Source organism: Antedon mediterranea, chromosome 1 (assembly GCF_964355755.1).
Source record: "Antedon mediterranea chromosome 1, ecAntMedi1.1, whole genome shotgun sequence".
Taxonomy (NCBI): Eukaryota; Metazoa; Echinodermata; class Crinoidea; order Comatulida; family Antedonidae; genus Antedon; species Antedon mediterranea.
Window position 1 is genome coordinate 8,578,376 of NC_092670.1, and position 27,216 is coordinate 8,605,591.

The window sequence follows — 27,216 nt, forward strand, 5'->3', positions numbered from 1 at the left end:
AATAAAATGAATTAAACATAAATTAACAAGAAAGCCTAATTAGGATAATAAATAAATTATGAAATACATAAATGATTAATTAATAAGTTATATAATAAATTCGATCGTAGGGCCTACTTGTTTTGCTGTTGGTTATAAAACAACATTAAAGCCTATTTGATAAATTCATTATATACATTTCTGTCAGCAATTATTATACTTAAATTATGTGTAAATGCCTCGAAAAGTAAATATTATTTTATTAATATAATATATATATTTCCCCACAATGGTTGAGAGGGGGTGGAAAAACAATTAAAGCATTATATAATACGAAATTAAGCGCGCCTTCTCCGGTCCTATTTGTGTTTATCACTAACAGTTAATAATAATTATAATCCTTTGGATATTAATAATATATAAATAATTAAGAAATGTAGCCTAAAAACAGTAAATACAGTGTAACTTGAATTTAAAAAGTCATTAGGCCTACTGTACTGATATTAAAGCTGGCCTCTTTTTTTTATCGATCAAGGCCTACGCAAAGCTCGTTATCAATGTATGGATCGAAAAAAGAGTCAATTATTATTTTGGTTACTCAATATATGAAGTATAATAGAATATAAAATAGTAAATCAAAACTAAACAGCTTCGGAAACTACTAGGCTATTTGCTTTTATACCGTATTTTTGTGTGTGGAATCACTTTAATTACGTCATCAAGTAACTTCCTCTTTTTCGTTGCTAAGCACCCAAACTTTGAAAACAATAGATTGTAAACATTGACTCTTCCCATCGTCCTTTCTGCGCCGCGAGTCAAAAAACCATTTTTGTAAATGTTTGCACGACGTGAGAGCTAAGAAAGACAACCATGTATTGAGTTCTAAACAAGTTTATCATACTTTTTGAATAGCGTTATGGCTACAACAAAAGCAATGCCAATACAGCCGGCAATAAATATTCGTGTTTTTAAAAATGGAGACGACTTTTATACAGGAAAACGATTTGTTATTAATACGAGAACAACGAAAGATTTTGACTCCTTCCTAAATGAGGTGACATCGGGTCTACGAGCTAGTTTCGGGGCTGTTAGAAAACTTCATACGCCTGTAAATGGACATAAAATTCAAGATTTATCTTCGCTAGAAAACAATAATATTTATGTTGCTGCAGGCTCCGAAAAATTTAAAAAGAAGTCGTAAGTTTGTTTCACTTATTCTAGTTAGGCTTAGGCTAGTCATTTAGTTTGTAAAATTTCCCTTTTTATATGATGTGTGTGCAATCAAATAAGCTAGCCTAGCAGCACTAAAGGCCTACCTAGAGAGGCCGCCTAATGCCTACTGTACCCTCTAATTAGCAGGCTAGGCCTAGCTATCTTTAGCCTAGGATTCTCTCTGTATATTTGGTCTCTACTCAGCCCTACTAGGCCTAGTAGTACTACTCTACTAAAGCCAGTGTAGGTAGGCCTAACTACTGAAAGTTTCCATATAGCCTAGGCTAGGCCTATTGCTTGAAATAAATTTAAAAACACAATTACTTTATTAAATTATAGGCCTAGCCCAGGCCTACCTAGCCATCCATAAATATTCATAAGACAGTAGTCAGTGACAAGTATTAACAAAATTGTATAATTATTATAATTTATTCTTGTAAGCATATATATAGCCTAGGCCTAGCTAGTAGGCTAATAATACATTATATTACAGAAATTTTATAGGAATATAATTTTCTTTTACTCCTCTGACACTGTAGGAATACAATGTTATGTACAGTATGATGTGCGCCTTGAATATGAATACCATGACGCACCTTTGCGTCAAAAAAGTGACTTAAGGTGACCCATTTTGATGCATTGTGACCATGTTGTTCATAATATAGTGGGTGGTAAAGTGACGCCCATTGATGCACCATTGTTTAAATTGTTTTTTTTATGCACCCCTGCGTTAATCATTATTTTAAATGACACACCTCTCCCGGAGGTTCGTATAGTGGGTCATAAATGACAAGTGCATCATTCATCATTCCTTCTATTTTTATTACAGCTATAATGAGCATCTGAGTCCACGACGACTGGCAGCTGGCACGGTGAAGGCCTTTACATTTGCTGGGGTAAGTACAGTAGGACATTTGCATTAAAAAGGCAGACCTGACAGACAGGAGGAAAAATTCCCAATATTTACCACTTTTGAACTTGGATTTGTTAGATGTACAGATCAAACTATTACCAAGCATGTCAATTCCTGAATATGATACACGGTCCTATCAGAGAGATGGGGGTCTTTTTTTCCCGAATACTGTAGGCTACAGTACAGTGTAACACTATAACGTGTATAATGTCTGTCACCTTGTTTGTAGGGGCGTGTGGCACAGTGTGTTGAACTTTGGATCACTGATCGTGGTTCGAATCCAACTCACGCCGCATTGCTTGTGACCCTTAGGCAAGAAACTTTACATTTGCCTCTCTCCTTCAGGTGTATACATGGCATACTGGTTAGATCAAGACACAACCTTGCGCTAATACTAGCTACATTAATATGAAAGGATGTTTCCATACATGTTTGATAAAAAAAAATGTCCGGGGTAATAATGTGCAGCGCATTGAGAGCTTGCTTAAATGCGCTATATAAGAATGAACTATTATTATTAATTACAGAATATGCTCATAATGTTTTGAATGATATTACAGGGTTTAAGACAAAATAGCGATTAAGTGTTATGCAAAACATTTTTTTATCAATAATCAATAAGATTCTATATTCAACCTAAAAATAAATAATTTTATTGCTGCGACTATTAATACAATGCATTCCCTGAAAGTACAGTAATGAGATGTGTACAGTGCGTAGTATGCAGTTGTCGTATTGTTGTTGAAGTACAAGGAATGATAATCAGTCGTTGTGTAGCAGTAGTCTCCATTAATTAAGGTTCTGTCCACTAATTTTATTCAAACATAAAAATTCTTGAGGTCAGTGAATTTAATGATGTATCAAATTTACATTTTGAACTCCATGTGACTTTGAACCTTGAAAGAAGATCACACAAATACATGAGGTTTGCAGAATAGTCTATTTCAGTTCACATACAGTTATTCTAGATTTTTTTTTGTTATAATTTATAATTATATTCTAAGGTACAACTACAATATTTTTGAATTCAAGGTTATTTGGCATGCATTAATTCATGAAAAATGTGTGAAAGCCTTTTTTATGGAGATAAACCATACAGTAGAAAGGGTAAAAAAAACCCACTGTTTGTACTATAGAAATTTGGGTCTCTTTTTTTAAGGGCCGAAACTGTCATAAATTAGCAGTAAACAGTACCTGTATGTTTATCAGTAAGTTAAATTGTATCACAGGCCTTGTCTTTTGAAAATGATAGGTGTGCTACAAATTGCATTCCTCAATAAATTCAGGGGTGCTGTGTAGGTGTGCTGTTTGTATTTTGGTGTGTAGAATAGAAGTTTACCAAATTTAAGCGTGTTATAAATCGCACTTCTCAAGGGCATTTTAGGAGTGTTTTAGGTGAGTGATCGCACTCGCTTGCCTTAAAAGACAAGACCTGTTGTGTTGTGAATTGGTACAAATTATAACTTTTAGGTAACTGTAGGGCTACAGCCCCAAAGCCATCTGATAATAACATTATAATGTAGAACATAGAATTGCATGTTTACCATTCTATTATTCAACCTGTAATTTGATTGATTGTATTTCCGATGACTAAAGATATATGACGCCAGAGGCATGTTCTACAGAACATTTTGATGAAATAATAATTATTTAATTCAATTCAGATAATTTAATGAAACACAATAATTTCAGTATTGACGAGATTATCTATCTTTTTAGTTACTCGATCATCAAAAGATTTTCTTTATTTTTTAGTACTGTGTAACTTATTGAACTTGTATATGACAAAAAAGGTGACGCAATGATGTCATAAGACTACCATATTTGGGCACCGGCGGCACATCATTCAAACTTTTTTTCTCAAATTAGTTTTATAGTGTAGACAGAGCTTAAGGGGCCATTTTTGTTGAGCTTCCACCTAACCGCGCTCTTCTGTACTGTACGGACAGACATTTATTATTATAATTTCAAAACAACATTGATATTTATTTTTTAAAGAAACTCCATCAAATGCAGTAGTGCAATTCAATGTTATGAGAGGACTGTATCAGGATTTAAAAGTCTGTTTACCTGGATTCCTAATAGGAAAAAAACACCTGTTCTAGTTACAGTATCCACAGCACATGTATCTTTACAATGTTTTACCTTCTTCATAGTGTATCGTTGTCATGCCAACCATTGATTAGCTTGATTCAAGTAGGTACATGCATGGATAAACCTAGTTTTGCTGTTTGTTAAAGCTCTGGTTTCTTTATTCGCTTGATTAAAATCAAAGACCAATATATTATTTGTGATATAGATTTTTAATCCAACGTTATGCTTAAGTTGTTTGAAATCTATCAGTATTAATCAATAATCATTTATATTCATTAATTAATCAAACAGTTGTTCAGTGTTTTTCAATATATTGATTGTTATCATTGTTTTCTTTTCAAAACATCCCAATGATTAATTTTCATTTGTTAAATTATGCGATAATTAATAGATATACAGAAATTTATTTAATTTCAGACATTGAGGCTGTACAAATGTTACAAAAATGTAAATTTCAATTGAATATTTGAGACGTAGTCGTACTGTACTGTATTATTGATTATTTTTCTCCCCCAGGTATTTACTTTGCTATCTGAAAACAGTATAAACACATTTTTTTTTTCAGTGAAATTTTAAAGGCCTTTTTCTTTCTTAATATTCTTGTTTATAATGTTCACTTTTTTTCTTTTTTTTATATTTTATTAATCTTATATGGAAACTGTATGATGGTAAACTACACTCAGTATACACTTTGTTGTATATATTTGTGCCTAACTTACTGTACCTGCTACTCTTTATTATTTACATTAATGATTTAGCAAACATCTGTAAAAACACTCCAATCTTATTTTATGCAGATGACACTAACCTTTTAATTTCAGATAATGTTTTAAACCGTCTATTTGATAATGTTAATTCCGATCTCTCGACTATCTCGAGTTGGTTTAAAGCAAATAAGTTATCGCTTAATGCTAATAAAACTAATTATATGATTTTTAAGAACAGATATAGTAACCATGTTTACAATGACCTTAACATTTTCATTGATAATAATAACATCTCTCGTGTAACTAGTTGTAAATTTCTTGGTGTAATAATGGACGAATGCTTAACCTGGAATCAACATACAATCCATATTGCAAACTTAGTGTCAAAATATTCTGGTATTCTTTTTAGGCTAAAACCAATTTTACATGTTAATGTTCTATCATCCTTATACAAGACTCTAGTCCTTCCTCATATTCAATACTGCAGCTTGATTTGGGCTGACCACAATAACTATCGCAAACAAAAGCGCATAATGCGTTTATGCACAAATTCTCAATTCCTTGAGCATTCACCACCATTATTTGCTAGTCTTAACAACTTAACTGTGTATGATATTCATAAGTTATCAAAAGGTGTTTTCATGTACAAATTTAAGAATAATTTATTACCAGCCAACTTTTCTAATTATTTTGTTAGAGTAAACTCAGTTCGTAATTATGGCATTAGGTCCTTTGATACTTATCGTCCTTATAATTTTGTTACCGATATGGGTAGAAACACTATCAGAGGACATGGTCCAATTTTATGGAACAGTATTAATGCTTCTATTCGTAATTCATCATCTGTCAAAGTATTTAAAAAGTAGTATAAAAATAATTTGCTCTTAAAATGGACCTGAAATGGATTTTCGATTTTTTTCATTTTAGAATGATGTTTTGGGGGCTATTAGGTGTTGCTAGAATGTATATTGTTACAAAATATAAATTCGCCCTTTTGGGGAAAGCCCCATTTAAAAATCAAAAAAATTCGCGGGTGACGTCACTTTGCGAATATATTCTTATCCCTCCAATGGACAATTTGCAGTTTTTTGGCTATAACTCTTGAAATCTATGGAGTATTTTCTAAAAAATGCTTGTGCTTTTGCAGAAACGTATTTAGAATTTTTTTAGATCTAAAATTATTACCGTATAAACGGTTAGTCGTCGAGTAAATGACGATTTAAAATCTCCAAATCAACGGTTTTTTCTGGCAATACCGACGTTAGCCTGGCAACGTTGTCCGGGATACAGCGCCGTGTGCAATGATGCGTATCCATATTTTTCCGTTCGTGTACTGTAATTTCTATTTGTTTGTAATTTATACTGCTAAAATGTGTTAGTTTCTTTAGTTTTTAGTTTAGCAGAATTAAATTATAGTAATATGAGATGGTAATTTATTTGTCACGAATCAGGCAGTTCGAAAACGAATTTGATTCATATTTTACTTTGGCTTGACAATGAGCAGCAAGTTGTTGATAATCGCTTTGGATGCACATGAAACGTGGGTGGTGGATCGACTCCGCGCGCTGGGCACCGCCTAGCCTAGGCCTAGTATTAGTAAAGGTTTGGGAGGTAGGCCTGGGCCTTCTAAATTCAGGTTTTAGAACAAACAAAGTACATTTTAGGGCACTATATTTCATTTTCAACAACATTATATATTGAATAAATTAGTATTAGTGTCAACGCTTCGCGTATCTTTCCAGGCCGTCGATCATTCACGGACTATCGGGCGGCATACGGTACACGCTCTCGATCGATATCGCTGTGTGTATATGTGACGTCGTGAATATAGATACTCCCGACGGCCGTTGAAATAGAATATTGCAATGGCGTGAGTAACTTTCGCTAATTTACCAAGGTATCTTAAAATTTCGTTTTTTCTCAAAATACTATACATTTTGTTTTTATTTGTATGGGCTTGTGTTAATTTGATAAATTTAAATAACATGTGTGAATTTCTTGAAAATCAAAATTCCATTTCAGGTCCATTTTAACTTATCAATGAGTGTTACAAATATGTTTACATTTACATTGTTCTTTTGCTTTTTTTGGTTTTATCGCACTATCTTTGAGTTCATATGCCAACATGTTTAGCTAGTATTGTCTCGTCCTGTGCTTCAATTATGTTTGTATCATGTATTAATTATTTTGTTAAGGTGGCCAAATACTGTACGAGCTTTGCTCTTTTTTGGTCATCCTTCCATTTTTGCATATATTCATTACACTTGTTTATATTGGAAAATAAAAACTGAAACTGAAACTGGATAAACTGACAATAGGCCTCTTTTTTTGAAGAGAGAATACAATTTCGAAAGAAAGAAATTCTGTTGCAAACTTTTATGTATGTGCCGTTTTTTTAAAAGCTTGATTACAAATTTTACTTAAAATAATTATTTATTATACTAATAATAAATGGGTTAGTATATACTGTAGTTCAGAGTAGGCCTACAGTACTTGTGAATTTTTGACAACTTTTATTAATTGTAGAAACTAAAAAATAAAATTAATTTTGACTGAATGACATTTTTTAATGAGTGGAATGAAAGATTTCAACCTTGACAAAATGACAAGAGAACTAGAGAAATGATAGTAGTTTAAATTAGAATACTAATTTGCGACCATGCCAATGTCATTTAAAAATTTCATTTAATTAACAAATGTACAGTACCACATAGTACAAAGTCAAATTTATATTACTGTATACTAAATTCATTTTCTTTTCCTACTTCTTCAATTGCAAATAAAATAGTATGTCATAAATTATAATAACCAAACTTGACATACACTTAATTAAATTTAAAGAAAGTCAATTACTGAAAAAATGACAAATATGCGAGTACAGTATCAATAATTAAAAATAATATAAAGAAACTTCAAAATTATTTTACTATCAATTAATTCCGTATTAAAAGGAAAGCCAATGAGAAATCGATTTATGTTTGTGTCCAAAGTATAAAGAATTGAATTGTCTTGGTTGTTGCTGATGTTTTGGTTGTTATGCTACATCCGTATTTGCATAAAAATTCCTTAAAAAACAGATGAATTATCAAAATATTATGAAAGTATTTGCTGTACAGTACACAGGATACACAGCAGAAATTGAGTTGACATTAATTTCCAATTTATTTTATTGCGATTCCTTTTTCATGAGCAAAGCATGTTCATGTTTCATAGTCTATTTCGTGCCTAGCTTACCTGGATAAACCGACATTGGCCTATTCTTTCCGAGAAGAGAGCTACAACTCGAATATATATATTATTAACATTAATTGTTTGTAGTATGATCCCGCAAGAGTTAATGTACAAATTCATAAATTGAATAGATAATTGCTTCATATAATTTGAATCATACATGGCATGGCATACACATTTATTTTGTATTGCATAGCTTGTTGTTCGACGGGTATTATACAGTATGTTAGTATAAGTAATTAATAATAGTAGGCCTACAGTATAGTCACTGCTGTGACCTCACTGTGAACTGATTGAAATTTATTTAAAATTATAGCTGAATTACTGAACATGGTTGCACAATATTTAGGTAGTCGCACAGAAATTGAAAAACTTCATTCAAATCTTAAAGTAATTAATGGCTATTAAAAGGGAAATTAAAAAGTGCCCCAGCTTGGAACGGATGAGCAGACAAAGTTTAGCCTGGTACTATTGATATATGAAGGTAGTAATAGTAGTATAACGTGTTGCTTGGTGTTTAATTTGTATTATACCAAATCAAACAACATAAAACTATCTCATTATATCTATTATTTATTCTAAATCTTAAAGAAGAAGGCTATGTAAACTGTGGCTGCATTGATTTTAAAAGTACCAACAGCTAGTTTGTTTTCCATCTAAAGTAATTTAAATAGCCTCAAAGCATGTCAATTGTAAAGTTACTATTTACAGTTAGTTTAAATACCGTATCTATTACATGAATGGCAAATTGTGTGTGAAAAGCCACTATTGCAATGTGTAAATAAGTGTACTGTAACTACTGTATGATGTGGAACAATGACACATGTATACATTACAATAGGCTACACTAACCGGCACTGTTTACTTTGACAACAGTCTCATTGGTTATACAGTAGAAAATTGACCACAGTATTAATTATTATTATTATAAGAACAAATAATTTAATTTACATGTAATTTCTATCACTGGATATATTAACAGTTGACATTGACAAACATTTAAAGATAAATATGGTCAAAGACGCTAGTTATATACAGTAACTTGAACATTTTAATGCACTACAGTCTGTTTCATTAGGAAGACAGGATTACCTCAATATCATTTAAATGATATCTGAAATAATAATTTAATAATTTAGGTATTTGTATAGCGCCAGAATCAACTAAACTGAAGTAAAAAGACACGTTTTAAGTTCTTTAAAAAAAATAGCAATAGAAGTTGATTTAGTAAAATCAAGGATATAAGTAGGTTGTTTAAGAAGTAGCGCTTTAAATGTTAGTAAAAGGATCTTATATTTTATACAGGAGTCAATAGGTAGCCAATGGAGGTTAAATAATAGGAGATATGTGTGAGTATCTTCTTGTAAGAGTTAGGATGCGTGCATATAATGTATGTTGCAATTATTAGAAATCTCAACTAATGGAATATTTTAGAGTTTTCATTTAGTATATTGATATCACATCAGCTGTAAAATAGTAATCTCAACTTAATGAGACATTTAAGTGTAATCATACTAGGTAGGCCAGATGTACTGCGATTAGTTTGTATTTCCATGGATACTATCATGTAAATATTAACATAACCTCCAGTGTGACATCAAAGCTCAATATATTAGATAAAGTTATGACAACATAATGTAATAAGTCATCTAGTCAAATTAGTTGCCATATCATTATAAAAATGGACAAGTCTCAAATTGACTAGCAGCACATTTTGATGAAAAAAAAGATATTACCTGTCAAACTGATTGATATGATATTTTCTGTAAAAATATCCAATTACTATAAATTTGTAAATTACAACTAAAGATAGAATTTTAAAAATTAGAAATATGTACTGAGTGTAAAACCTGGAAAAATCTCAGTAACTCTAATAAATAATTCTCCACAAAAGTTAATAATAATAATAAATTTTTAGAATTTAATTTACAAGCATGAAAACGTACTTTGATCTTGCATGTTCTTTTTAGACATTTCTGCATTAGAAATTAAGTGTATTTATTTTGTATAACCTATTCAGTTTTATTGCTTAATAAAGTTTATCTAGACAGTATTGGCTATTCACTAGCTGTAGAGTTGTTTACTGTTGCTAGGTCACAACATCACATGGTGTATTGGTTGCTGTCACTGTATAGTGACTCAACAGCTTAAAATAACTGATTTAAATCACACTGTAATATTATTTGCTATGTACAATACTATTACATTCATTTCTTAATACAGCAATATCTGTTTATTTTTAGGTTTTTATTTTTTGCTTTAAATATGTACCGTATTTATTTTGTTTTTTTTTTCTTTTTTTTAAATTTTATTTATATGGTGCTTTTTACAAAGCGTCTGACAAAACAAATATAAAAAATCTTAAATAAAAAATGCAATTGCAGAATAATATTAATTCTACAGTTTTAACCTTAAAATTGATTAACAATTTACTGTAGCCATTTGGCTTTTGTTGAAGAAAGCTGTTTAAACTTTAGAAATGACAAGAAGTTCATTATTAAGATTAAATCAACATCCCATCTATCAATAATTTTCTCTATGCAGGTGACAATTATCGCGTTGTCATAGAGCTCAAATAAAAACAAATTCACCATCAACAATAGGTGACTTTTTGTTAAACCGAAATAACGGATTTTCTTTTATAATTAATATGTTTGTAGAAAAAAAAATTTCTCGTTTATAAAACTTAAGATTTTGATATTGTGGATTGTATCACATTCGAAATTAAGTTCATATTTATTTATAATAGTGTATTGTTGTTGTCTGGACACATTGATCAGTACATATTTTTCATTTAGAAAGGTTTTTTTTCAATAGTAATGTTGATGACTGCAAGTCTAATAAAAAAAAATTTTTTTCTTATTCTTAAGTTTTTATTTTGGTTGTTTAAGTTTATTAAGACATCTGTAATAACATTAACAATCACCCAATCAACTTTTCCATACTGTGGCTTAATTCTAGAAAAGTCAACCATGATGATTTTTGAGTTAAAATAAACTGTACTGTGTGTACAGTACAGTAGATTGTATAATATTAACTGAAAAGAGTGTAGAGCATCATGATGTCCTGGTACTCTGGTTTTAGTAGGCTGCATTGTGGGTCCTTCATTACCAATTTCTGAGGAAAATTACAGTATATTTTGCCGTAACACTTCTTAAACGCATGGTGTTGATATTCCTGCTGTTCACCCTGCGACACAAAGTCCATTGCTATGTTAACAGCGATTTTCCACAAAACACAAGTATTTTTTGCACTATTTAAATCGTATTTCATTATACTAAAGTAAAACTGTATTCATTCAGTATGTACTCTATTACCATGGAGAAATAATGATAAAAATATTAGTCTTAACTTGCTATTTCTCCATGATCTAAAAATCCTTAATGGTATTTACCACTGTTTTGCCAGACAAGATTTGATGAACTAAATTGGTTCCAACCAATATTAAAAATGGTGTTAGAAGATTATAAATAAAACTAGATTTAATTCGTCACTATGACGAATTATAGGTTATATGCATTGATTTAAATAAAGATAATTGATTTTTAAAAGATATATTGATTGATTGATTTTCTCAGAATCTTTAATTATTTATAATACAGTATATGATAGGACCTTGATAACGCGAATACAATAGCCGGTATCACAATCCGATCAAAGATCCATATGCCTATAAAGTCATAAACCACATTTGTTGTTTCATAATAATAAAGACATAAGTTACTTTTTATCTAGATTTCATTATAGATCATGTGTATAATCTATACACTAAGAAATAGATTTGAACAAACAATACGGATAATAAAAAAAAAATCTTATTTCGTTTCCCAAGGTGAGACTCGATCTCGGTACCTTGAATGCCATAGACACGAGCACAGACCATCGAGCCATACACAACTGACTACAAGTTGTAGAAAAATTTCTCCGTGTATTTACTGTACTATGCAGTAACCACTTTGGTGCAAATAGATTATTACATACCGCAATGAATTATAATTTTTTACTATGATGACATCTTTAAAAATGTAAAAAAATGATGCACTGTCAAACTATATACTTTTAACTTTAATATATGAACTTCTTAAGAAAGAAAGTTAAAGTTAAGTTTGTTATTTCGGCCTCAGAAAATGTCATAATTTGTTTGATTGTCGAAATTATTTTTTTAAAATTTAATATGCAATTAATGATGACTTAATCAACTTTTGCTCTCTTAATTTGATAATAAATCATACATATGATACATACACTTCAAGAAAATGAAATAAAAAATAGGTGTTCCCCTGCATTCTGACGATATATATTAATTTCAAAATTTAGCATATTTTCACCATTTTGTTAACTTACGTGCGTAGCCTGTCACTTTTGACGTGCTCATATGACGCAATTTCGAGTTGAAACGTGAATCAAATATGATGATATTATTAAAGAAAGATTGTAAAACAGAAATTGGGCAAAAAGAGTGCGCATTAACGTTTAACGCGCAGTGCGCGTGCAAAAATCTGCGCACTCATGGCAATTTTTTAAACGCTTAAAATTGCCTGAAACGTACTCTAATTTCATCGAAAATAAATTTTGAACATTTTAAGCGCGCGTACGCAAGCGTTATATGCGCTACGCACGTAATTGTATTGCCATATGATGAAATATGACCTGAAATTTATGAGTACCAAATTTTGTTTAATTGTGATTCATGCTTGTGAAGATATGATTACAAACGTGATTTCGTTAAATCTCGCGTAGAACGCGTAATTTTTGATTGCGCATCGTGAAAACATAACCACATCAATTCCTGGCCATAAGGAATATACTCTGAAAAATTGACTTAGTAAGATGAAACTGATGCCAAGATAATTCACGGACAAATAGTGCTAAGGAAAGAATAAATAAATAAATAAATAAATAAATAAATAAAGAAATAAATAAAGAAATAAATAAAGATTGTGACAGAATCAAGAGGTTATATGCATATCATGCATATAACCTAATAAACAGTTATAGAGTAGTGTAGGTTAGGCCTAGCTATTAAAACATAGACCAAGAACAATTGAAGGCTATTTTTGTCAAATGGATATACAAAGTACAATAGCATTGTATAATATAAATCCAAAGGCAATTGACTAAAAAATTGACAATGATGTGGGTATCAATCAATAATTTGGTTCTTTGCTTTTCATTGTCCAGAATTGATTTCTATATTTGGAGAAGACTGGTAAGAGTAACAAAGACCTAAAGTCAAGAAAAATCAAGAACCATTTAGCAGTAATCAATATCATTTCATAGAATAGAGTACAATATCTTAGATTCCAGTGTTATTTAAAATCATCTATTGTATGCTTATTGCTACTACAATACTGTGATATCTGTATTGAATTGTTTGACAATTGTACAGTAATACATACTGTAAGTTGTGTTCAAACCATCTCTAATGTATAATGTAAATTAGTGTAATGAGGCTGTTGCACAGTTCTAGGAAACTTGTCTCTTAAATTTCTTTAAAACGTTAAAAAATGATATCATAATGCCAGATTGGTTTTTTTTTCTGTTTAGAAGTTTTACTGGTTAAATCCTGAAATCATGTAAATTCTGTTTTCATTTTTCTCATACTACTAAATAGTGTAACTCTAATTAAATATAGTGTACTGATTTGAAGGTGGACCTAATTTTAAAAAAATATTACGTAACTAATGGTTTTGTAGCAACCTCAGCAGCAATTATCAGGCTGAGTTAAATACCTAATTTATTGCATTTTCCATTACTAAAACAATTATGTTGTCCTGTGCTTGTTACTGTAAATCTTCATGCTAATACTACACATCATTTCTGGACATGACTTTAAAGAAACATGGTATGTACAGTATGTTGCTTATTCTTATACATTATAAAATGTTACACTATAGTATTATTTTATATTTACGTACTGCTCTAAAAAAAAAGTATCAGTTTTATTTACTTTACTTTTCATTCACGTTCACCTGTCACCATAAGGTTTAAAACAACTTTTAAATAGATAGATTTAAACTTTATTCCCAGTAGAGGAACTCATTGGCTCTATTGGCCTACAACAAGCTTTAACTTAAGATAAATATTAAAGACAGTGTCTTAGTATCTCATAATTAATTGCAATAAAAGCAAATAGTGTAGTTGAAAATACCAAAACACATAAAATTATCTACAGCATGTCATTTAATGATAATTTTAAAATGCATGCAAGCAGAATGACACTTGTACTGTAACTACTGTATTAGTAATACTGTGTTTCCAGTATGTATTTAAATAACTATGGTAGGTTAGACATAATTTTGAATATTTTATATCTAATATTTTTTATTTAATTTTAGAAAGCATTTGCAAAGCATAAAACAAGCTTTCGTTTGAGGACGGTAATTTGACAGACCCAGCAGAAGGCCAATAGTTATTGTCTATCATGTTTTAGCTACAGATTAGAATCTGCATTTAATATCTAATAATATTATACTATACTATTTTTGTAAATGGTTTACTTTGAGTTATTAAATCCTATTTTTCATCATCACGTTTTTAACTGAAAACAGATCTAGACACGCTCTAATGAGGTTGTGTTTGAAATTAGCATTTTGTTCCATAATGCATACAATGAGAACCTTAATGTAAAATGCCTGAAGGGGTTTAAAATCCATAAACCAATGAATATTATTTTGCAATAGATCGTGTGAGTTTTAGTAATTTAGAAAATTGTTGATGTATGCCTTTTGCAATGAACATGATTCAACTGAGAGATAAAGCTGAGTGCTAAATATGGATCAAACTGAATCAAATAATCGTTCAAAATATTTATTGTAGGGGTTGATTCACTTGTCAATCCCACAAACTAAACAAAAGAGCGGTTGTTTTCTGTTGCTGGTCCAAGAATCTGGCACAATTTATCAAGTTGAATTAAACATTTATTTTTAACTATCATCAATGAGGTGGGTGACAGTATAGTATGTAAAGCGCCGCTGATTATGAGCTTATAAAAATGTGTGCTATAAATGTTATATAATAATAATACTGTGCTGTAGTATTACATTCATGCAGTAGCAAAATACTGTATATTTCCTTTCTCTATTGCAGTGTGCAAACAGCTTTGACCATGTCACTTAAACTTTACTAAATTTAAATTTAATTATTGTAAATTAGATTTTTTTAATACAAATTATTGTCAGTCTGTGACGCCCAAGTACATATACTGAATTTTCTTTGCATGCTTTCATCGTCGTTTTTTATAGAATTTGTCTTCTCTTTCAGCCTATACAACCAGTAACGCATAGTAAGATACGAAGATCTGCCAGGATTCGACATATATCGGTGGGAACAAAAACCATATTGTAAGTATTCATATTTTAAACAATTTTTTTGTCAGTTTCTTCCTTATAAAACAAACTTTAATAAATATTCTCAGTAAAGAAATATATTTTTCCTACATGAATAAGTCTACAGTGATGGCTTTTACTAGAAACATTCACACGTACAATATAGGAAATTTAGTACTTATATATTTTTTTCTTCCTCTTTTTTTTTTAGTGTTTATAGAAATGGCGACGACAAAGAGCTGCCTATGCGATTGCTTCTTCGTTATAGGTCTTTACAAAACTTTGAGACTGTATTGACAGAGATAAATGTAAAAGTCAACTTGTTAAATGGAGTTGCTATAAGGAGGTATGAGAGTCAAAAATGGTATTCTGCATTTGAGGGAATTGACAAATCCTCTATAAGCCCACAATGTTTGCAGCCCTAAATTTTTTGCTTTTCTTTTATTTTTTATTCCAACTATTTTGTGACCTGTTTGATTTTCATGCCGACAGGAGATGCCCTTAATTTTTTTTTTACTGTTCAATTGTGAAATTCACAAAAATGTAGGCCTTGAAAAATGTTAGGCTTTACATTAAAATACTATTACAGTTACAATAGATAAGCAGACAAACTGTACAATTATTATCTGCTTGATCCAAGTTGATTATTCCTATCATGTGTTCATACATAGGCTGTACAAAATGAATGGTGAACGAGTTTTAGATTGTTCTCAAATTGATTCAGACGGTAAATATGTAGCTGCAGGGACTGAACGCTTCAAGAAGGTTGCATATGGCCAATGGGAACCATCCACCATGCTGTCACCTAGACATGTTAAGAAGTAAGTGATCCAGGCTGCTACAGTCTTAAATGCTGGGTGTTTGTTTGATAAGCTTCACTGCCTATGGATACATCTTGAACGTATCGAACTCTAACTTTATAATGTCGATATGTCGAAAAGATTTTCAAGTTCTCACCAAAGAACATTTTTTTTAAACACGTTCTAATATTCTTAGATGTACTTTACAAATCATTCTAAAATATCCCAATTATATTATCCCAAAAAGACATTTTAAATGTTAAATAAGAAATATATTTTGATCTTTTTAAATATGTTGGCAACAAAATAGATGCCGTTCAAGTAAAGAAATACCACCATGGATTGTAGCTAATGAAATATTATTCAAGGCAATGTCAACTGATAAATTTATGCTCATTTTTTAAATATATTTTCAGACCTTTGCCACCTATCAAAGCCAGGCCTCCACCACGAAAGGTAATTATTGTGAATGCTTGTGTGACAGGACTAGTGGGATACAGTTGTATTTCGTTGGCTATGCAACAGTATAAAATAATTTTTTATGAGTGAAATGGATACAATATTTCTATAAGTTCAAATATCTTTCAATGCACTAGGGCTAGAAATGCATATAACAATGAATGAGGTTGAGGAATAGATAGTGGATGATAATATCTATGTGACTCACAACGTTTTGGCAAAATTTTGTAATGTACCTATTATTGTGAGAATGGCAAGTTTTCCACTCAGAATCATCTGTTACACTATTTGTCTTGGGTAGACATTGCATGCACTCTAATTGTATTCATGACTCTCTTTTGGTAGCTTCGTTTATTCAGAATAGTGTACTTATGTTTTTATTTTTACTCTATCACAGCAAGCAGTATAAATTGAACACTATAAAATATGTAAAAAAAATGCTATTGATTAGTTACATACAACCAACTAATGAAAATTATTTAAAATACAATATTAGTTGCTTTAGTAACAAGGAGTAAAACAATATTTTTAATCAAATTAAGCGTATACTTAATTGCACTTACAGTGCGCTTGTATTGTCGTACATAATTATTATATTTTGTAGGAAAAAATGACAAAGTACACAATGTCAAATATGTTATTGCTTGGCGTATAGCCAAGGACTCTTAACTCATATCAATTGCCATGGATTTCTACAAGAACAGAACATTATTATATTATGTTGTATTGGATACCTTAACAAATAATATTTTAAAGCACTACATTATTTGAGTATTATGATGATTGCATAATATTTATTTTTATGTTTATCTGGGGTTTTAAAGGCAAGCTAGCGCTAGGCAACAATCGATGTATAGTATTAGTATTGTTAAATAAGTTCATTTGGATCTGATAATATTATAGTATTAGTAGCTCATAGATATTATCGATAAAAACTGTTTGATATTATGTTTTTTGCACAGTTATAAAAATGATTATGCACGCCTCATATTTAAAAGTAAACCTTAGGAAGCAAACAAAATGGAATATATTATAAGTAGTTTATTGAAATGACAGATCTTGTGTTGAACTATTTAAATACAGTTTTTATTTCTATGATTTTTCTTATTCAATAATGTATAGCCTTGTTATTCATTGCCTATCGACGAAAGTAAGAGTAGTGATTTTACAGTGGAAATAGATTGTATGTAGTTTAACGTAGTCAAAAATTAATATCAAGGATGAAAACAATTATGCATTTGCTTGCTTTTGATTTTTTCAGTCTTCCCCTCCTGCAAAGCCCAAGCCTGCAACAGTTCGGAAACAAAAGACCGAAAAAAAGAAGAAACGACCTGAAAAGTCAGCAGAGCAGAAAGAAGCAGAAAGTGTATTCCATCACAAGCCAACAACAGTGAAAAGAAGTAGAGAGAAGGAGCATCCTAATTATGATGCTGATGGTATTCAACTTTATTAATCATATTTGCAACTATTTTCGTATCTTTAATAGTTGAAGGCTAGATAAGCAATTTCAATAGAAACGAAGCTGAAAATCATCCAACTGATGAATGTTCAACACTGTGGCTGCTGCAAATATTTAGCCTATGCGAATCTACCACAATGCCGGGCGGCTTTGCACAAATCACATGATCACAGCACATTCTAAAGCAATCCTTGTATAGTGATTTAACAGCTATGAACGCTTCTGTTTCTGAACCCAGTCATTAAAAGACCAAACTTGCTAGTTTTATTATACAGCACATGATTGTATATTTATTATAGTAATTAATTAGCTCAATTAGATAATTGTAGATTTACATTGAAACTAAATATAAATATTAGCCTAGCATACCGAACTTTTACCGAAATGTTTTGCCCAATTAGCCTTTCATACAATTGAAGTCGAAACAGTGTAAATGTTGAGAGCAGTGTAAAGGTATTTTTTTCCATTAGAACATGCAAGTATGCAAAAGAAATGTCAGAGCTAAAATAAAATAAATATGATTTTACTGTGATGACAACTCAATTGTCAACAGTCTGTTTTGTAGAAATGTTGACAAGTTGCAGGTGACAAACTATTTGATCTCCATTGTATTTTTAGAAATGAATGTCTGATTGACTAATACAGTTGATATATTGTATGTCATCAGAATGACACTGCTCGTAACCCAAGACAAAGTCTTTACTATATTATAATCTTACCTAAATCGTTTATGATATTTACAATATTGTTTACTCTATATCTCTGTTTATTGTGTTGTTTATTTTTTTTTTAATAATTAGTTAAAAACAAAAGAAGATAATATTTATAACAGATTTGTGTTCGCTCTCTTTTAGATCCTAATGCAGTTTTCAAAGCGAAGGAAGGGAATTCAGAAACAGAAGGTGCAAAAGAGATTGAAGACACCAGAGAGACAGCAATCGATCTTCCAATTGATCAGATAGCAGCTGAAGAAGTCGATGAAGACATTGGTGGAGAGGACCTGCCTATGAAACAGGAATCCAAATCACCTGAGCCATATGTGAGGGACTCGCCAAAACGAGAAACTCCATCACCTACCAGACAGCAGCGACCAGTGTCTGATGAGGTGCCAGAAGTCGCAGAAGAGGTTCCAGATTTTTATGCCGAGGAGAAACCAAAGTCGCATTCACCGGACGATAAGGTAAACTAAAATAATTTAATTGTATCACTCTATCATAAATTAATATTCATGTCAGTTAATTTGCATGTAACATCATCTACAGCTTTCATAATCAAATTAACATAGATTTATAGTGCTTGCCTTCATATAGTGCTTACCTTCGTTCTGTGTCGCATCACTAAGTTTGCACATAGAGGTATTACGCAACTAGAGAGTAAACTGCAACTGCAATTACAGCTCAAAAAGCAAGCCACCATGTATAAGTCTACATTGCAGCTTGTTGAGCTTATGAACACGAGTGTATTAATAATTTTAATCGATTAATAACATTAATAAATTTAATAAATATAATTTTAATAATAATAAAACGATAGGATTAATTTGATGAACGTTTTATTGTATTTTATTTGAAAAATAGGGGGTTTTCATAATATTGTTTAATTAATAATATGGCCATGTGAACTGGTTTCCCTGCCATGTTCACATTATTTTTTTTATTTTTTATTTAATTTATTTTCTATTATAAAGAATTACAAGATAGCTGAATACTAAACCTAACCTAAATAAAAAAAAAATGTTCTTGATAGACGGAAGTTCTAGTGTAATAGGTTAAAGCCTTTAGCACTAGACATAACCTTTCAGTTGGCAAACGCTGTTAAAAATTATTTAATCTCTTTTCATGCTTATATAGCACCCTCTATAATGTCCCATATTGTGTCATAATTATTCTAATTTCTAATGAATTATTCATGATTTCTGCCTTAGTCTCATCATAGTAAAAAAAAATATTGCGCCTTGTTCGCATCACATTTGTCACCTATTCTTCTACTCTCTAGTTGTATATTACCTCTGCATGTAGCATAAGCAAAATGGCTTATTCACAAAATGTGTATCACAAGAATGAGCAATCGGATATTTTTGCATTGAAAAATTATAACATATCAAGGATGCTTTATTTAACCATTTTAATCATTATTGGCATTTGCAATAATATGCTATTTTCATTTCATCTGTTTTGTCTCCTTGCATTCATAGCCTGCATCTTTTATAATGGATGATGATATCGGTGAGTTTAATATGTAGCTTACTAACATTTCAAAATACTTTTTGCATCAATAAACTGTGCGATAAAAACCTACTAATTAGGCTAAAAAAATAGATTGTTTGGCATCTAGCCGCCTATATATAGGGGAAAAAATGTTGACAATGTTTTTTTAAATACCTCCTGTGATTATTATTTGTATCACTTGAAAGAAAAATATTTTATAAAGATGAAAAAAATTAACTAAATTGTTCCTGTGATGGCAAACAATCTTTTTTACGCTTTATCTAAACTTTAGAAAGAATAAATGTATAAATCTTAACACACAAGGATGTAAATTTGTCTTGGCTGTTGACAAACTGATCCACAGCATGGTAAGCAGGGTATACACCAAAATCAGGCTGGAGAGTGTATGTTCAGCCTCAACTTTATTGTTGTTGTACTTTTTTGGTCTATAATCTATATCTTATTGACCAGAACCAACTACTGTGTAATGTGCATGTGATATTCATAGTGTTATATTATATTTTTTATATTGGTTATTCACATTCAGAGTCTAAATGTGTGGGCATAACCTGTGTCTTGCAACAAACTGATCTGAGCTTTAATATTCAAAATCATATATTTATTTTCAGGAAATGAAGCAAATACAAACAACAATTCAGGAAATGAAGACAGCACAAGGTACATCGGGGAAAACCCCGAAGGGAAAGACACCACAGAATCAAACCAGTTTGAAGAAGAAACCTTTAATGAAAGAGCCTCCAAGAGCATCAGTCCAACCCAAGATGTCAACGGTGAAGACCCCATCACCCAAAGTACTAACCCCACCACCGAAAGAACTGAGTCCCCAAGAGAGGAAATCATCCCCACCACCCAAGGTACTAACCCCACCACCGAAAGAGCTGAATCCCCAAGAGAGGAAGTCATCCCCACCACCCAAGGTACTGACCCCACCACCGAAAGAACAGAGTCCCCTAGAGAAAAAGTTATCGACGCCACCCAAGTCAGCAAGTCCCCAGATGAAGATCTCGCCAACCATGACAAAGAATCACCCGACCAGGACTCCAACTCCCTCCCAGAGGACAACAACTCCTCTGACAAAGATACCCACACCACCACCAAACTCGAGTCCACATCCCAGGGTGACGACACCAACCGAAAAGACGACAGCCCTATTGAACGGGCCGCTAGCGACTCCTCAATCAGACAAGACTCAAGAACCGAGCGGGAGCAACCAACCGGACAGGGAATCGACCAAGTCGTCTACTAAGCCTGTTCAAAGTGAAACTTATGACTTTGATGTTACAAAACCTTCAAATGATAATCAAAATGGAGAATTAACTAAGATGCAAGATGAGGATAATAAATCTTAATTATTATAGGTTCTTTTAATAAATGTTTTAAATCTCAATAATAGCAGAATAATACTGCATTGTAAATTGTGAATATAATTGTAAATAAGAGATATGAGGTTCAAGTTCAATTGTCTATGTTTTTATTGGAATTTTAATGTATTTTAAAGATGTATTGTTCTCTACAAAATTTACCAAATGACAAATGCTTGATTGTTAAAGCTTAGTTCCAACTAGGACATAAGTGCAACTTCACCAATTTCGAGGGATCATCATTAATCATGTCCTAGTGGGAACCAAGTTTTAGTAGGTATAAAAGTTTATCAATTTAAACATAGAAATGTGTGTTATATTGTGTAAAATTGTTTACCTCAAATTCTGTATAGTATGGCTTTTATTTACCGTATTTATAAATTTTTTTTCTTTTTGGTTTTTTTTTTCCTTCCACCTATATAATATATATTATATAATTTTAGTTTCTGATACTGTAACCCTTTTCAATATATTTTTATACCTGTACTTTGTACATCTTGTCTGTCCGAATTTTAGAACTAGCTCTTTGCTGCTCCTCTTTTCCTGTGAAAATGCTTTTTTTTTTATAAAAATAAAATAACCTAAAATTAATTGTGTTTTTTTATAAATTTTGAAGTATTTTAATCTGTGCTAGTACTGGTTACTAATACAGTGATGCATTTTGAACTCTTTTTTTTAAAAACAATTTTATTTTATTGTATTTTATTTTTAACATTTCTTTTTAACTAAAGTGCTTTTCAATCCCACCTATTTGCTTACTCTCCCAGTCAGTCCCTAACATTTTCTAACTACTTTACAAACAGTTTTTATTTTTTGTTATTAATTGTATTTAATGTTTGTTATGAGAATTATTATAAAATCTTAATTTCTATGGTAACCTCACCTTTAAAATAATTACTATTAGACTGCTTTAGTAATATTTTTTTTAGATGTAAAAACGTTGTGTTTTTCAAATCATATTTGGGTTTTTTTGTCAAGAAAAGCCTGAAATAAGTTATAGCTGTTTCTATTACTTTATTTTGTTTGTGATAAAAATCATTCAGATCCTCATAATTAAAATTTAAAAATCCATATCCTACCCTAAAATAGTCTTGCCTAATAAACAGCATTGTAATTGTTTAAAGTTGAATGCGCAATATTATGATTATTATATTGTAGATAGTTGTATATAAGAATTCTAATAATCGGCCTAAAGATAAAATGAAATGTTTTCAAACAGTATTATTGTACATGATGCTGTTGTAAACAAATATTGTAGCAGAACCTTATTATTAGAAAGACAAATTTGTGATTAGGAACCGTTTCTCCTTGTGGCTTTCCTTACAAGAACCGTGTTTTCCTTAATATGCTCTCCGATTGTCCCATTGATATGTTTGCAGTTTTAAGGTCCGTTTACACAAAGACGATAAACAATGGTGATAGATAGATTTTTATCTATTTATCTTCGTTCTTTATCATCCTAGTATAAACAGGCCTTTAAACTAGTTTGACCTGGTTTCACACGTAAAGTGTGCCATTTCAAAGCAATGTGTTTAATTTACTAAATTGTGTTGAGAATAGGATGCAGTTGTTAATGTTATTTCGTGCACCACTTCAAAAATTACAAACTACTGTATTGAACATTATATTGCTTTAACATCAGCATCCATTACTGTTAGATCACTGCAGATAAGTGTAGTACTCAAAACCTAATCTGTCTACATTATCAAACTATGGACCAAAAAAGTGTGATTTACCCAAATATGGTAGTGATATGACATTATCATGTCCATATATGGGCACATCACATTTTGTTGTCACATAAAGTTTGATATAGTGTAGTCAGAGCTTTAGAAAACATTTATGCAGTGCTTACTTAATTGTGACGCTAAGTTGAATATTAAGATAGTTCTCTGTGAATTATATTATTTTTGTATACATGTGTTCATTTTTTAAATACAAAAACGTTTTTCATGTTCTCCAAAATGCATTTAAAAAAAGACATCCGTGCGTTTAAAAATTAACTTAGAATTCCCCACACCATTTTACCATTGTACATTATAATAAAAGCCTCTTTCTTTTTTATGAAACTGTTTTTTAAAAATCTGTACAGTATTCCTCAAAAGTAAAAACGTTGTTCCAATCCAAGAAAAGAAACTCAGTCAATCGTTTATAACTATGTATTTCATGCAGTACAATATACAATACTGCTACTGTAGTAATTTAATAGGTTTGTTTATTGTTAAATAAGTCTCAATGGTTACGAGTCCACCACAATTAATAGTAAATAAATCCGTATACTTTTTAAAGGACATATTAGCATAATTCTACATGGGTAGGTAAAATTGTTGCACATTACTGTATGTACAGTTATTGGATACTCCCCTGTGCACACTAAATTGTAAGGCATCACTGCATCATGTCAGTAGTTTGATGCGTTTTCGTGAAAAAATGATTCTTTATAAATAATATGCGAGTACACTTACATGAAGTGTGCTTTCATTTATACGGTAATATTATTGTTTTCTTGACAAAAAATATATCTTTGTAATAAATCGCTCATTGTGTGTTGAAATAATATGTACCGTTTTTTGTTGTTGTTTTGGTATAAGTAGTATTTTATTGATATTACGCTCATAGGCGACATGAGAATTATACGGCCCTAATAGTGCCAACGTATAGTAGACAACTTGGGGATGACTTGAGGATAACCATAGTAACCCACATGACAATTTTGTAATTTATAAATGGCTTCTTTTAAGATTTAGAAAAGTTGAGTTTCAGCATCACATCATCTGCATCTTTTAGAAGAGTCCAATTCCTGGATCTGGTCATCCGCATCTTTTAGAAGAGTTCAGTTCCTGGATCTGATCATCCGCATCTTTTAGAAGAGTTCAGTTCCTGGATCTGATCATCTGCATCTTTTAGAAGAGTTCAGTTCCTGGACCTGGTCATCCGCATCTTTTAGAAGAGTCCAATTCCTGGATCTGGTCATCCGCATCTTTTAGAAGAGTTCAGTTCCTGGATCTGATCATCCGCATCTTTTAGAAGAGTTCAGTTCCTGGATCTGATCATCTGCATCTTTTAGAAGAGTTCAGTTCCTGGACCTGGTCATCCGCATCTTTTAGAAGAGTTCAGTTCCTGGACCTGGTCATCCGCATCTTTTAGAAGAGTTCAGTTCCTGGATCTGATCATCCGCATCTTTTAGAAGAGTTCAGTTCCTGGATCTGATCATCTGCATCTTTTAGAAGAGTTCAGTTCCTGGACCTGGTCATCCGCATCTTTTAGAAGAGTTCAGTTCCTGGATCTGATCATCCACATCTTTTAGAAGAGTTCAGTTCCTGGATCTGGTCATCTGCATCTTTTAGAAGAGTTCAGTTCCTGGATCTGGTCATCCGCATCTTTTAGAAGAGTTCAGTTCCTGGATCTGGTCATCTGCATCTTTTAGAAGAGTTCAGTTCCTGGATCTGGTCATCCGCATCTTTTAGAAGAGTTCAGTTCCTGGATCTGATCATCCGCATCTTTTAGAAGAGTTCAGTTCCTGGATCTGGTCATCCGCATCTTTTAGAAGAGTTCAGTTCCTGGATCTGGTCATCCGCATCTTTTAGAAGAGTTGAGTTCTTGGATCTGGTCATCTGCATCTTTTAGAAGAGTTGAGTTCCTGGATCTGGTCATCCGCATCTTTAGAAGAGTTCAGTTCCTGGATCTGGTAATCTGCATCTTTTAGAAGAGTTCAGTTCCTGGATCTGGTCATCCCATCTTCCGCATCTTTTAAAAGAGTTCAGTTCCTGGACCTGGTCATCCGCATCTTTTAGAAGAGTTCAGTTCCTGGATCTGGTCATCCGCATCTTTTAGAAGAGTTCAGTTCCTGGATCTGGTCATCCACATCTTTTAGAAGAGTTGAGTTGTTGGATCTGGTCATCTGCATCTTTTAGAAGAGTTGAGTTCTTGGATCTGGTCATCCGCATCTTTTAGAAGAGTTCAGTTCCTGGATCTGGTCATCTGCATCTCTAGAAGAGAGAAGAGTTGAGTTCTTGGATCTGGTCATCCACATCTTTTAAGAGTCGAGTTCCTGTATCTGGTCATCCGTATATTTTTAAAAGAGTTGAGTTTCTGGATCTCGTCATATCTGCATCTTTTGAAGAGTTAAGTTCTGGTATCTGGTCATGTCCGCATTTTTTAGTTGAGTTGAGTTCCTGTATCTCGTCATCCGCATCTTTTAGTTCAGTTAATTAGTTATTACCAACTAAAGCTAAAAGTAAATTATGTTCATAAGATATTTTATGGAAAATCAGTAGCTTATTTGACTGATAAGTTTAAAAGATTTTCATCTAACCACCATTACTACTAGAAGTAGTGTTAGTGTTTTTTTAGTTCCTAAATCTGCATAAAGGCTTGGAATAACCTAACTCAATCCATTCAGCAAATTGGAAAAGTGTTAAATTACATAAAAGAAAAATAAGCTTTTTGGAAAGTCTTTTATAAATGTAGTATTTGTAATGTCAGTAATTTATTTGATCACTTTTTGATTTTGATGATGAGTTTCCTAATAAATTCAAATCACATCAAAGTTCCATGATTTACCGTGCCATGCATAATTTTGTTTATTACACAGAAAAATCATTTACAAGAGCCATTGGAAAGAATTTAAACAGGAAAACACGACAGTTATGCCTATCGAAATAACAACTCCAAAACATGTATGTATAAAACAATTAAAATCAATGCATGCTATCTCTAAATCTCTGTCTATAGGCCTACTATCAAACTTTGAAAAAAGTGTGCTAATATGGTAGTTATAAGACATCATCGTGTTCATATATGGGCACATCACAATTTTTGTCACATAGAGCTTTAGGCCTATTCAGCAAATGAGTGATAGATCTATACATTTGTTTTAATGTATGTAGGCTGCTGTGGTCCTATAACTAATAATAATTAGATTTAAGACAGGAATTAGGCCCTATACGATAGGCCTATAATAGTAGACGATACTGTATTTTATGAATGATTCTCTGTTTGTCACAAGCCCGGTGCCGGTCACAAGCTTTTAAGCTAGCGCAAAAAGCTTAGGACTTTAAAAGGTCCTAAACGGCGCCCCGTACTAAAATCAATAAAAAAAAAATGCGCTGGATATAGAAAAATATAATGTAATTGTTGTTTGTTGGTTACGCTTGGCTGCCTTCATTGTTTATTCCAAGGCACTCTTTCGTCGTCCCGTGTGTCGTGTAAAAACAGTATGATCCTGATAAATACTGTACATGTTATACCTACATTTGTGATTATTAAACGGACGCAGATATCTTGAAAATCATTGGAGAACTAATAATACTACACGTGCGGTGAGTTAACATTAACTAGGCTAGGCCTAACTGCCTTTTTATTCGGATAAGGAATGGAGATTAGGGCTGATCATGGAGGTACTGTATAACATTTTAAAATGATATACCTCAATGGTCTGATCCT

At 31.7% G+C, this 27,216-nt stretch overlaps 1 protein-coding gene across 2 annotated transcripts; it reads left to right on the top strand.

Annotated features, from left to right (window-relative positions):
* The first annotated feature begins 797 nt into the window (after positions 1 to 797).
* Positions 798 to 24,330, top strand: LOC140055340 (doublecortin domain-containing protein 2-like). Of its 2 annotated transcripts, XM_072100669.1 has the most exons (10): positions 798 to 1,176; positions 2,021 to 2,087; positions 15,400 to 15,479; positions 15,676 to 15,810; positions 16,136 to 16,285; positions 16,681 to 16,720; positions 17,985 to 18,159; positions 19,037 to 19,362; positions 20,377 to 20,407; positions 21,019 to 21,772. In XM_072100669.1, the coding sequence occupies exons 1-10, from the start codon at positions 896 to 898 to the stop codon at positions 21,654 to 21,656; spliced, it is 1,923 nt and encodes a 640-aa protein (XP_071956770.1). In that variant the 5' UTR covers positions 798 to 895; the 3' UTR covers positions 21,657 to 21,772. The 2 variants fall into 2 exon arrangements, with proteins under 2 accessions (XP_071956770.1, XP_071956763.1); XM_072100662.1 differs by lacking the exon at positions 20,377 to 20,407 and having other exon boundaries at positions 21,019 to 24,330.
* The last annotated feature ends 2,886 nt before the right edge of the window (positions 24,331 to 27,216 follow it).